This window comes from Megalopta genalis, chromosome 14, assembly GCF_051020955.1.
Source record: "Megalopta genalis isolate 19385.01 chromosome 14, iyMegGena1_principal, whole genome shotgun sequence".
NCBI classification, from domain to species: domain Eukaryota; kingdom Metazoa; phylum Arthropoda; class Insecta; order Hymenoptera; family Halictidae; genus Megalopta; species Megalopta genalis.
This window is the reverse complement of record NC_135026.1, coordinates 1,342,365-1,357,032: the sequence shown is the minus strand read 5'-3', so window position 1 is coordinate 1,357,032 and position 14,668 is coordinate 1,342,365. Positions and strand designations below refer to the sequence as shown.

General features: G+C 35.3%; 1 protein-coding gene across 2 annotated transcripts; it reads left to right on the top strand.

The window, feature by feature from the left end:
• The first annotated feature begins 6,485 nt into the window (after positions 1-6,485).
• On the top strand, positions 6,486-14,458 carry LOC143260522 (general odorant-binding protein 72-like). Of its 2 annotated transcripts, XM_076526250.1 has the most exons (8): positions 6,486-6,592; positions 8,126-8,294; positions 8,362-8,443; positions 8,541-8,629; positions 9,513-9,624; positions 13,587-13,657; positions 13,932-14,084; positions 14,168-14,458. In XM_076526250.1, the coding sequence occupies exons 2-7, from the start codon at positions 8,223-8,225 to the stop codon at positions 13,947-13,949; spliced, it is 444 nt and encodes a 147-aa protein (XP_076382365.1). In that variant the 5' UTR covers positions 6,486-6,592; positions 8,126-8,222; the 3' UTR covers positions 13,950-14,084; positions 14,168-14,458. The 2 variants fall into 2 exon arrangements, with proteins under 2 accessions (XP_076382365.1, XP_076382366.1); XM_076526251.1 differs by lacking the exons at positions 13,587-13,657; positions 13,932-14,084; positions 14,168-14,458 and adding an exon at positions 10,033-10,307.
• The last annotated feature ends 210 nt before the right edge of the window (positions 14,459-14,668 follow it).

The following is a 14,668-nucleotide window of genomic DNA, read 5'->3' as shown; positions in this document are numbered from 1 at the left end:
AGTACATTGAGTGACGTCGCGCGTCACTCAAGTATTTGGCACGAGACAAACCCCGTCGCATAATTCATATCGCTACCGAATTCCATGTCTTCTAGGCTGTATATAATTGCATTATCCGCAATACATCGACGAGTAGATATTATGTTGTTACGTTCTCGTGCATTCACGATACGAAACCCGCACAAAACCAATACAAGCGCGCCGCCATTGATACACATTTTTTTCATGAAGATGAAAATGCATTGCGCACGCTAAACGCAGATGGTGGTCAGTCGGGATTGTAGGACTCCTCCGATATGGTGCCATTCTGGATATACCCACTAAACCCCTCCTCGAACCCCGCGTCACAGCTCACCCTGCCAAGGTGTTCCCGCAAGGTATTCTTCTCCACATTCTCCATTCTTTTCTCCACAAAGGTGGCGACTGACTACGATCATCATTCCTACACGGATTTAAGCTTTTTCAATATTTCGGAGAAAAACCATTATGACACATAAAAAATTATATTAAATTAACTCTTTTATTTTCGAAAAAATTAAAAATAATAATCCTTATTTAATTAACCCTGATACAAAAGGTACAAAAGTTACTTTTACTTAAAATAATATTATTTATTTCTTTTACAATACATTTTAAACTTATTAAATTTATTCTTAAATAAATACTACAACTTATAATTACATAATTACTTTTTTAAATATATTAAATTAACACTTCAGGGCCCGTTCTGTTATTCAGACCTCCTGTTTCCAAGAAGACAGGTGTAGACTGTATAAGTCAGGTTTATTTTTGGCAAGGCACACTTCTGTGCCATAAAGTTATTGCACCATTCATTACACCCCATCTTTCGTCCGAATCCTGATAGTATCCGAAACATAATCCGAGATACTGAATCACATACATTTACGACTAATTGTCGCGTTGAGATCTGTACAAAAAGATGTTGGATGACCAACCATATTATAAAACGCTGCTTCATTGTCCACATTGAGTCAGTTGTTTTCGATGACAACTTTCGCTTGACTGGATGAGATACGTACCTGGGTTACTCAGCCTTCTTGCGATATCACTCGTCACCATGTTCGTTGCGGAACGCGACCTGCCGATTTCTCTTCCCTTGGATCGCGGGATGCGGATCGTATAAAAACGGTTAGCTATGTTCTGCACTATGAAATTGCAATGTACCCTTACTCCTACTGCAATCTGCCAATTGTTTCTAAGGTATTTCCGTCACTATGGGCATAAACTCAAAAAATTTGAAAGTGCTCCTCTACCGAATACAGTAATTTCTTCACGAGTGTCGCGGAATCGAAATTTAAAGTGTATTTCAAGAGACCATCAGACACGATTCTTCTAACCTCTGTACCAATGTACCTCTGTAACCTCTTCTAACCGGTGTACATTAATATAAATGCACATGCCATGATTGTACGGTTACAAACCTAACATGTACCTACAGCGTACAGTTTTTCTTACCTGACTTACACCCAAGCAGACCAATTTGTTTTGTCTTCCGGAAATTCGATTCAAAGGAATAGGCCATAACTATTCGAACTGCACCGCGGTCGCTTATTCTACAAGAATCTAAAGCAACTACTAATTTTGGGGTAATGACCATCTGTTTTCCTCGTCTTTTCTTGGGGTTACTCGGCCCAGGTATTTTGCAGTCTAATGCCTCGGTGTCGTCATCGTTAGACACCTGAGATTCTGTCAGTCCTAACGCGGCTTCCGTCGCTTCATTACTAGACGATGATTCTATTTGTACTAAATCTATAACGTAAATATACATATATATGAATTACCATTAGACGATGATGTCTAAGCCCGTAGTAATCGCATCACCTCTTGTTTCTTCACTAGATCTCATCGAACCGGCTCGTCCTCTTTTGCTTTTGTTTTGCCGGTGGACTATCTTATCTTCCTCTTCGGAAATTATTTCTATGGCATTCGCATGTGCCATATCAAATAAGTCATCTAATGAATTTACAAATTCCTATTCTTGCATCTGTTGTAGATCACTTCGGCGATTCGCGGTTTTGTAGAGCGTTCGCCTTATAAAGTTTCTCCACTATAGTTACACGATCCGATTTTTGTTTTACTAGAATTCTCACCCTTTCCCAGAAAATGTCCACTTCATTAATTACTAACATCGAACTGTCATATATAAATTTAAATTGACTTTTCGCATATTGTAGAACAGCACATGCAAAACTTGTCCGTTGCTTAACACCAACAATTTGTGATTCATAATGATCCAATAAGAATAACTTATCACTGCTTTTGTCTCAATCTTATTCGACTCATTGTATTATTACCAATGCGAATTGTACAAAGTTTCGGCTTGGACTGAAGCGAGTTTTCTTGTTGAAGAGCATACGAAAGATATAAACGTAGGTATAAATGTAAAATAGAGGAAAATGTTTAAAAGATCTAACATAAAAACTCCGGGGGTTAGTTTATTAGGCGAAAGATTTGTGCAGGTGATCGCAGTAAGCACAACCGTGCTGACAGTTACCTTCATTTCATATTCTAGTATTCTCACACCCATATACGCTTAGACTTTCCAATAAACTATTCAAACTTATAAGTAGATATTGTTATCAAACAGTCAAGAAATGATACTTTTATTAGATAATAATAATTTTTTCAGCGACAATGTTGAAATGGAGTTACAGATAAAATTGGAATAAAATTAAAGAAATTTTAAAACTTCAAGTCGATTGTGACACGTCATTCCTACTGCCTATAGACTTCCGCTTCCGCATGAAAAAATTTCGATGGTCGAAAAATAAGGTCCACCTTAGTGAAAACTTTCAATCGAGCACGCTGCTAGTACGACCCGAGCCTAACAGGTCGATGTGAATCGGCCCTAAACCGGGAGTACACAGCCACAGTGACTGGTATCCCCCAGCGAGCGGATAACCTCCACCTCCCTCTTTTCTACCCGTGAGAGGATATACTCCATAAACAAGGGGCCCTTAGCCAGAATTGCTCCGTTCGTGGAGGACTAAACTCGGTTCTCCCCCCTTCGCCCTTATCACTTATCCCGTTCACCCCTACTTTAGTCAAGGTCGAAGCAGGACCCAAGAGGCACAAACGCCGAAGTGAGAGGATGGAGTATGTAGACTGGATCATCCTGAACCAGACAACTTCTGCAAAGTATCACCCAGCAATAGATAGGTAGCGAGGGTATGAACACGGATAAGTACTTAGCTGTTAGTTAATCGTGGTTTTTGGACCCACCCAGGTTAGATTAAAACGCAACCTTAAGCCGCAATAATCTTTTTTAAACTGGACTAACTCAGTACAGTTGTATAGTTGAGAGAGGGACTAATCTACCAGACAATGACTAAAATGCTTTTTTCTAATATTGATATTACTTGAAGTAACAATATAAATCCAAAACTAATGTTTTTTAACTTTTTATACATATTGTAGATCTTGATTACTTATATGCATGCTGTGAATTTCATTAAAATCGGTTACATCGCAATTTTTTGAGAATTTCAATGTTTATCCGGTAGACGTCCTGCACTTGCATAGTCGAGTGTGGTTAAATTCCATATCTACACTGGGTGTCTCCCCTCGATCTTTTAAAATTTTCTCATATAACTTTAAGGGATTTATCGCGTTGCGTCTTCAAAATTTCTTTGTTATCTCCATACTGATTATTGATTCCGCGAACCGCGCGCGTGTAATAGACTAGCTCGCCTTGTGACGCTTGCAATCCTAATGACGCACACTTCGTCGCAAGTCCACTCATGCTATATAATCATTCACGAATTCTTTTTCTTCCATTTTGAAAAATTTTAAACCATCGCGTGCATCGATCCTTTGATCCTGTGCTACTTACGCATATGTTTTTTAATTTTCGTCCAGAATTTGTAAGCATTGTTTTCTGTAGCAAAGTGCAAGGTCTGTTCATCTGATAGATGTAGTCGTATGTATGCTACGGCTTTATGATTCCTCATTCACAACTCGACCTTTAATTATTCCTTTATCGTATCTTTCGGTATCGGCTTGTTTATTGCTCGAGACAAATTCTCTAGGGTAAGGATACTAATTAATTTGAGCCCATTAATAAAGGCACTGTTAGGTAATAGCGTCCTTTCCATTTTCTATATACGACTGATTATAACTACGCTCTGCTATCAGATTATTGTTATATTTAAGCACAAATTATTTTGAGTGTTATTACGAGACTTATAGTCGCACGATTCGTTTCTTTCTGAGACTCTCTAGCACCCAGAAAGCATTCGCTGCGGGATATTCCCCATTTCTCGACTTATCACCTTAGTCAAAACAAGTGTTGTCAAACTTGGCATTGTCGTTCGTAATGGTTATTATTCTTTTACCATCAGATAATTCTTGCATTATCTTTATTATTCTCAAACTCTACAACACTTTCGTCGCTTGAGTCTTTTTCGCTATCCAAGTGTCCGACGATGGATGTCTTGACAACTTTTTCCTTTCCTCGTAGTTTTTATTTTCCTCTTTCCTTCTAATTCATCATGTTTCCATATGCACTTTCCGGCTCCTTTCTCAATTTTATTAGTTTCTTTAACTGATTAATAAATTCTAATTGGCTTTCGGCCGTCAGATGGCACTGCAGGACACAACTTTTTTCTGTCTTACATATCTCTATGCTGTATGACGTAGGAAGTTACAGAGAAACCCTCATCTCCCATGCCTTTGTCTTCTTTCTTGACTTAAAGAAAACACTCAAAACTACTTTCTAGGGATCTCCTTCCTTCTGGCCCGCTTCTTATAACGGTTCTGTGGGACAGTTCTCGCATTGACATACAAATACTCGCACACGCATGCATACACATACATGTCACACGCATATCGATTCATATAATGAACTTCAAGTTACAAATGAAAATTAATCGTTCATCACTTCTTATTGTTCTTTTATTAAATATTCTGTATACCGGGTGTTCGGAAAATCGTGGTACAACCGGCAAGGGAGTGATTCTACATGCAAATATAAGTCGAGTAAGAGGAATAACAGTTTTTTATTTAATGCTCCGTTTTCGAGAAAAATTAGGTTGAAAAAGTAATGCTATTGAATAGGAATCAACTGGCGCGTCTGTTCATGATATTCCAATTCTACTTCTCGTCATATTACAAGCCACACGAATTTGACACATCTCTCAACTCTGCGTGTAATTTGTAAATACATAAGTTATTGTTACACATTGGATGTGACTGTTCTATTATTTCCGTTTCTCTATAATCGGCGGCAAAACTCATCTACGACTAGTGCGAAACACTCTCTATATTATCGAAAAAGTCGTGCAGCAAATTGAAGAAAGACGAAAACGTTTAATTAAAAAATTTGACATTCAATCGATACCCTTCTTCTCTGCGTTCGGAAGACTACAAAAACATAGTAGGGTAGAATGGGGTAATGACGGTTAGCAGGTAGTAACAGTTAGCATTGTTATTACCAAATAGTAGTTCTGAAAATCGTCACTATTTTTTAACCGAATCCTAACATTTTGTTTCGTCGCGTCGCTGATGTAACATTTTTCCTACAGCGTGAATGTTTTAAACTATAATTCTATCGTACTGGTTATTTGATTTTTATTGATTTCTGTTTTTTTATATTGACTTTTAATAAATAATGGATATGCGGATAATGGAAGACACCTTGAGGAATGTTAAACAAAAAGAAGAACAGAAAGAATATGGAGGGAGAATAAAAAAGATAAAACTTGATGAAACGACCAAATGATCTTCTGATAATATCGACGAGATGAGACAATGAAATGTGCTACAGATGCACTTCAAACGTTCTGTGGAATTGTGCAACATGTATCGAACGAGATTTTCCCAAAAAATATGAGTGCCCACAGGCGCGGGCATTATATACTAACAAAAGAAATTTTTCTTATTACATTAATTTCACTAAATAGATTATTATAGATCAATATTATATTTTTATTATATTATTCTAATATTATAATAAATATTATTATTTGTATTTTTCACTTATAATTTATTGCTTAAAATCGAGAAAAAGTTACTTTAAATAAACATGTTGCCTCATATTTTAAACGTATTGCAATTTTTGCTGAAGTGACAACCATTACCCCATTCTTCCCTGCCTCTATCGAACCCGAAATTGCACCAGTTAGGAGAGAATACTGGAACAAGAATAATCCGCAGCGTCTAGTGTCAAAGGCCTGACTCCTTTCGATTAGTTGTAATCGAAACTACAAACACCCCAACAAAAAACAGTTCGGAGGTGATGGCGACGATACAAGCATTACATAATCCCTGCACATCCTGGCGCAACGTATTACGTGGGCCGCATTACTCTTCCTTTTCGGGCACAGCTATTAACATCTCGGATCATGCAAGCGGAGATTGCATTCGTATTTTAATCACACGATCAACGGACTAATCACGGGTCAGTCACGAATCACCAAAGACACAAAAATTGTTCGTTCTCCTACTGCCCGAATGGCCCGACACTACTGAATATAAAAGGGTACAGATTCTTGGCTCGCGCTCGAGATAAATAGTTTACTCTTCCTCGTTTTTGTATTCATCGGGCAAACTACTCCGGATAGTGCTCAGCCTGGTATACATTAGACTTCATTACTTCATTGAATAAAACGCAGCTCATCCCTACGGATAATAGATCGTCGACTAATTGTGAATGTTTTGTAAAGCTGTGAAAATTTTTATCGAAATTAATTCATCCATCGTTGAAATCTTGGCTATCCGCGTGGAATATGTTGGTAGCATTTCAAACGGAATAACTTTTCCAAAATTGGTGTTAATGGCTTGAATTTATTTAGATGACAGAGGGACTAAACTACTAGACAATGGCTATATTACCTTTTATGAATTTTGTTATTACTTGAAATGATAAAAAAATGAAAAACTGATGTTTTTAATTTTTTTATCTATGCCTATAATAAAAATTTAAATAATGCGTTTTATAGATCTCAGTAACTCTCTCTTGTTTGCATACTGAAAGCTTTTTATCGAAAGCAGTTAACGCAGAGTTAAGAAAAGAAAGATTTAAATTTGAAAGATTTAAAACAACTACAGATTACTAACAGGTATTGGTTAAAAGTGTCAAAAATCGGGACAAAACTATAATTTTCGCGATCTTTAATTGTTTATAGCACATATCAAGGTCAAAACGTATTTTATAAATTTTCGTTAAAAGCTGAGAGAGAAAACCTTGATATTCCAAGTAATAGCAAAGTTAAAGAAAGGTATTACGGCCATTGTCTCGTAGATTAGTCCCTCTATCACTGAAAAAAATTCGAGTCATTTAGACGAATTTTAAAAAAGTCATTCTGCCTGTGTTTTACGATCCATGAATAGTGTATTAGCATTAACGCTATTTCTACCAAAGATATAAAGAACACCTTTCAATAATTTCTATTTAACAGTATTTTTACCAAAGGAGTTAAAGGACATATTATCAAAAATTTTTTCAATGTTTTCTATACGAACACTTCTTGACTTTCGCTACAGTCATCAATAGACTGCGGATTTTTGTGCAAAATAAATTTTGACTAAACTACTTACAAGAACCTTAAGCCTAACAAAAATGTTTTCCCCCTTTCCGCCATTTTAATAAGTTGCACACATTTAAAGAGATTCTTCACTTCATTTATTATCATCACAGTTTTGTATTTAACCTAGTCATTTTCGTCAAAAATGCATAAAATCCGCAGTCTAGATATCACAAATTTAATTCGGTAAATAATGTAATACAAAATATCGTTAAAAATAGTGTTGAACATGATGTTCGCGTTAGATCGGCTGAAAGAATCGTCTTTTAAGAAAATTCATGCATGTAGATGAACTCTTCGTATACTATCTTTGTGATTCTCTTTTGTGCACTGCAAAAATTAAATGACATATAAATTTCGAAAAATGATAAAACTTTCCAAAATTTTTGTTTCATAATGTGAAAAATAGTAGAGAGAATGTATAGCTAACAGATTTCCTTTACAATTTAATACGATTTGTAGCGGAAAAAATGCGATAAGCATTTGACTAAGTGCTTGCAGGAGTTAGCTTAAACTTAAAACCGTTGTTCTATACTTTTGGAGATAATGTTTAATCAGATCGATATTGTTCTGCTGAAAAGGTCGACGCAAGCAGGGTTGTAGGTATCTGTTTGCAGTAGGAGGCAGCTACAGAAGTACCCTAGAATTATAATCAGGCGGGAGCTATAACACTTCAAAATGAGGAACCTAAGCATTGCTTTCGCAATAGGATTTCTGTTCATGCTTACGATCATTTGGGTAGCCGAAAGCGTGAGTTGAAATCGATCATTCCATATTCGCGAATTGCGCAAGGAAGTGACTCCCTTTGCATTCGTAGAAAAAAATGACCTTAGAAGAGGCCAAGAATAGTGTTATACATCTCAAGAAGCCCTGTCAGAAGAAGACAAATGTAACCGAAGGTATAATCAACCGAAGTAAATCGGATATTCATCTGTATAACTCATTCTTACTCCGTTGAAACACCGCGACATTATTTTCATCGATTTCATTGTGCAGAACTATTGGATGGACTACAGAAAGGCGAGTTCCCGAGGGACGAGAGATTGATGTGTTTCATGAAGTGCATACTAACCGCGACGAAGTCCGTGAGTAATATTTTCTATGTATATTAATTACACGAAATTTCTTTTTCAACTCTCAAGATTTAAGATTCATGATTAATTTATTAACCCTTTGCACTACGATTTCTTTCACAGCTACAATTACCAGCATTTCTTCGTTCCTAATGGTATCTTGTAGAACGAGACAATTTTAATTCTAGATTAAAATGACGTAGATCGAGGAAAAGAAATCTACATTTATGCTTAATAGTTTGCTTCATACCAAAGTATTAATTTATGTAAATATTTACTTGTTTAATTATGACTAGACTGTGAACTATTATGCAAAGTATAAATAACGTGCACGAATCGTAACATACACAAACCTGCATTAATTAGCCGCAAATAATGCAACAGTACTTTGAACTTCACATAGTGATTTTGCTATTTTGCTTCTGATCTACTTACTTTTGTCATAATTTCATGAATCCATAATCTAGTTTCTGCCTTAAATAACAGCATGCGTGAAATTAATTTCTCATTCTTCACCAGGTAAAATATGTGTAGTCGAGCTTAATTCTAGTAACACACACATTACATTTATTTTTTGCTTATAGAAGAAGTTTCAAAAACAGGTTGAAATACTAATCTAGAAAATGAAAAATATTTTTTATTAACAATTTACACTGGATCAGGCGCTATCTCATAAATAATATTCGGTTATAGTGATCAATTTAAGATGTAATTAAATATAAAAATTGTAGCTGTAATGTAAGAGGGTGCTTGAAATTGTTTAGCGATAGCATTTATCTTCAAATAATTAATACAATTTAATAGTTGAACCAATGCACTTTTGTATAAATTGCAGGACAAGTTGCAAAATTCTATGCATACCATAATTGATACAAAATTACTTATTTCCTGTTAGATGAGACACGACGAGGTGCAGTACGATTGGATCCTTAGGAATGCTCGTCTAATGCTAGAAGAGAAATATCTTCCACGAGTCGAACACGTAGTCGAGGTTTGTCGAGAACGAGGTATAAAATAGTCTACGATTTATTAGTTTACGGGTTAAGAGGTTTCATGCGCTTCGGTTGCAGAGAAGTAGGGTGGATTTTAACCATTTTTTCGGTGAAAATTCATTTCTATTCGAGAAATCGTTACGTTTACATTAATGCCTAGACTTTTGACGATATATTCTATAGATTTTATTAAAGCATTAATAAAATGAACTATTTAGTAACGAATCCCGAAAGATAAGTGTGTCAAACATCGCCAATGCTAATTATCCCCTTGCACTACTTTCACGAGTCTGACTCGTGATGAAAATTTTGTGCCAAAATTGAATATCACGAGTTTGACTCGTTGCTACAATTCCATGCCAAACATGAATATCACGAGTTTGACTCGTGGTCCTAATCTCGGCATTCTGTGTCCCCATATAGGCCAAGTGTTACCTTGGGGATAGTGTTACTTTCCGCGGTATAAATAAGCTCTCTAAGGTAAATAAACATGGGCACTCGGCGAGACCAAGAAAGTTTCAGTCGTTCTTCAGTTTGTACCATTCCGCGCCTCGTAAGGCGCATACGTTTCGAATAGCCTCCTTTGCAGACAGTATTATTCTTCATTATTTATAATTTTGCCAAGCCCACGATCATGTATAAGAAAAGAAGCAAAATTGGTAAAAAAAACACGGAGTTCGTGGGGAAGTGAGAGTAGTGAAAGAATAGAAGAAAGAGTCATGAACAGTGATGAAAATTGTGATGACAGTAGCGTCATTGTGCCAGTGGTGAATCCTGCACGAAGATTAATTATACAGGATGTCCCATAAATGTCTCGCAATACGGAAATGTGGGGTAGCTGAGGTCATTCTAAATAACTTTTTTCTTTGCGAAAATGCAATCTGCGGCTGTGTTTACGAGTTACTAACGAAAACCACTGGCCAATGAGAGGTGACGGCGCGAAGTTCGAGACCCCGCAGCACGAGGCTTTGACAAAAGATCGGGATGGACTCGAGCCGCGTTCGAAGTATTGAACAAGTCACGAAGCGTGAACTTTCAGGATTTTTTTACTACGTAACAGTGATATTTTTAAGAAAAACGCTGCTCATCTCTACTTTAGAACGTCTGAAGAATATTTACTAATTTTTCGGACTCGAAATAATATGTAGTTTAACCGTAACAGCTGTTTTAATTTTCTGGCGTACATGACAGCTCATGTGTACCATATGAAATTTTTATGCAAGGTGTACAGTGAAGATTAACAAAGTTCGTCAATGATATTTTAATTTAAATAATTCCGTGTTCGAACAGAATTCAACGAATGATTCGCAAAGCTGATTTAATAATAAATAATCGTGTTAAGGTACATAAAGGATTTGTTTATTAGAGAAATATGAAAAATATCGAACGACGAACGACAAGGGCCCACGGTCGAGGCCTCGATTTTTTGGCGGTGAAACGTCGACTTCCGAACGAACGCGTCGAATAAACGATTATCCGCGAACGAGTCTCAGTGTTCTTTCTTAATATCCACAAGTGATTCGGATTATCAGTGATTAATTAACTGATCAGTGTTTGGTGACAGTGCAGTGTAAGTGAACTTCGCAAATAATCATACCAGAGGTTTCCTCGACAGTATCCTTCGAATGTTGCGGTCATCGATCTGGGATCAGTTGTTCGTTGTACGAGGTCAGTACGTACGAGTCAGCAAATGCATCCTCAACTAAATGGGTGAGTTTCTTATCGATATTTTTCATAATTCTCTAATAAACAAATCCTTTATGTACCTTAACACGATTATTTATTATTAAACCAACTTTGGTTTATTAATTATTTAAATTAAAATATCATTTACGAACTTTGTTAATCTTCATTGTACACCTTGCATAAAAATTTCATATGGTACACATGAGGTGTCATGTACGCCAGAAAATTAAAACGGCTGTTACGGTTAAACTACATATTAATATAATAAAAATTTAAAATAATATAAATAAAAATTTCGGAATATTCCGAGTCCCATGGTGTAAAAGACTATGTTTTAGATCAGTTAGATACACATGACGGATTATTAGATTTATTTTGTATTGTGTTCGACGAAAATTTCTGGGACATTGTAGTTACGCAAACAAATCTTTATGCCCAACAAATAATGAGCAATGGGAGAAGAAGGAAAATGGATGTTGGTTGGTTTCCAGTCACCCAGAATGAGATGTTGGCTTATTATGCGTTGTATATTTTGATAACGCAAGTCAAAAAACCTAATATTCAAATGCGTTGGTCTAGGAAGGGGAAGTCGCGGTGATAGAAACTCCTATATTTGGTAAAGTAATGCCGTTGAAAAGATTCACTCAAATATCACGATGCTTGCATTTCGCAAATAATGTAACGGACCAAAGCAAAGACAAGACTAATTCACAAGATAAGACTAATTATTAATTATTGGAACGACAAATTTAGTAAGACTTACACACCAGATCAACATATAAGTATTGATGAGTCATTAATGCGATATAATGTATGCCGCTTGGCATACAAACAATTTAACTCATCCAAACATGCCAGGTTTGGATTAAAAATATATAAATTATGTGAAGCAAAAACTGGATTCTGCAGCAAATTTAAAATATATATTGGCCAAGGCAAAATTGATTCAAATGACATCGGAAAATGTTGTGATAGAATTTGTAAAACCGGTACTAAATAAAGGATACACATTATATATGGATATCTGGTATTCCTCACCCGCTCTCATCCTAAAATTGCACAATCAAAAGACAAATGTTATTGGTACTGTGCGTAATACCAGGAAAAATATGCCGAAAGATCTTGTATTTAATCATATTATTATTGCTTATAAAAAATTTATTTCTTATGATATGTAATTAAATTTAAAAAAATTAAATTAAAGTATTTTTTGCAAGTTTTTTATTCAAATTTATTTGAATTTCCAAAGAGCTCCATCGCGTGAAGTAAATACGAGCGGGACTATGTAACTCAGTCGTAAGGTGTCGTGTGTTTCAAGTTGCGGCACTCGAGCTCCGTCGCTCGGCTCCTCCAGCGACCATTCCGGCGGACAAGTTTGGCACGGCTTTTTCAGAATTTCGGCGTACTGCAAGGGGTTATAATATTTTCAATGATTTTAAACATCCACAACCTTGAATACTCCGAAAGAAATCTTTGTTTTGCATCGTATTCGTTTCTTGATACCAGTCTATTTCCATATAAGAAAATTTATTGCGACAGTACTATTGGAGGAGATATTTAGGTGGAAATTTTTAAATGGAAGACCCTGTATGTACAATGGGTAAAACAAGTATTCGCACACCTTTTAAAAAGAAATGACGTTATAATTGGATCAAGCAATTAAAAAATTATTTTCATAAATTGCAAATTGTTGGCATGATAAAAGAATGTTAGAAAATGCTGTTTTTTCAACTTTCTTATCTAAGCCCATAACGAAAATTTAAAAAATGCATTGTGTAGATCTCGGTAGCTTATATGCATGCTAAATCGAAATTGGTTAAGGCAGAGTCAAGTTATAATCATTGAAAAATTTTACAAACTACAGAATTCTGATAGTAATTGGTCGAAAATGTCAAAAATTGAGGCAAAACTGCAATTTTTACGGTCTTTAATTGTTTATAGCTCATACCAAGATCAACTGATTTCAATGAAATTTTCAGTACGCAAATATGTCACCGAAATCTACAAAATGTACTTTCTAAATTTTCGTTATGGGCACAGATTAAAAAATTAAGAAAACAGCATATTTTACATCTCTAATGAGGCTAACAAATTGCAATTTTTCAAAATAATTTTGTAGCCATTGTCTAGTAAACTAATCCCTCTAATATCCATGAAAAAATTTTGGTCGCTTAGCCCAATTACAAAAAAATTAATCCGTTTTAAAAATGATATGCAAATACTTCTTTTAGCCATTGTATATCGAAGTTGAGCCCATAACCAGCAACAAAATGATCCAATTTTTGTTGCAGTACCTGCTACGTTGAATGGTTGCGAGATCGCATGGGAACTAGGGAAATGTGTTTGGGACGTGGATTCTGAGGTATATTCGAATTCAATATAAAATCGTATTCTAATATTCGTTAATCATATGAAATAAGTATGACATTTTTTGATAAAATTTTTTTTATTCAAGCATATAGTATAATAAAAATCGTACAAAGTTCAAATAAATTAATTCTTATCATTGTTATGAAACAATATACATTAGTCCTAACTAAGTTAGGACTAACTAATTAAGCTCAGTAGTTCTAACATTAATTCAGTATTCTACTAATTAATTTTTCGCAACCTAATCGAACTTTTCTTTGTCGCAGCTGATCCTCGATCCCTAACGATCTCTGGTTATTACGAATTTGTAGTACTGGCTAGAAAGCAAGGTGGAGGGTACGTCATCGTTATCAACATTATTGTTACAGACACCATTGAGAAGCAACCATTACAAGATCAACTAATTCAAGATCGTAATCGTAATTATTCCTCTTTGGAATACATTAATCTTCTCAAAAACGAATTATTTGAGAAAAGTAATGATTTTACTTTTTTGTTACAGGCACTTGTATAAGCAAAATAAACAGACGTTAAGAAATACATGTAAAAGAGAATTAAAATAATTTGAAACTGATTAAACAAAGATTTAAAAAATTAATTTTTATTTGTGATAACGCCTGATCAATTGTAAGAATCTATATTATGAATTATAGATTATTCCTTTGTAATAAAAATGGTGTCATTATATATATTAACGAAAAATATAAAAATACCTATTCATTGTTTATTATGAAAACACGGCAGCTGATGTTAGATTCCCTTACTATGAATTAAATGATAACTTATAAGTGTATACCTGTCTGTCGTCTAACACCGTTTTCGCACCATGTCCCCCAGTTCCATATTCAATTCTCTATTTTCGAATGCCCATTTGAAATGCCCGTCTCAAACTAGGAACATTGAATGCAATTCAATGCTCTTCTCTGCGACATCCGAAAATTTGTTTTAAATATTGAGTTCACGGTACTGTAATTAGTTCGTGAACGATTATTAAACTGTGTAG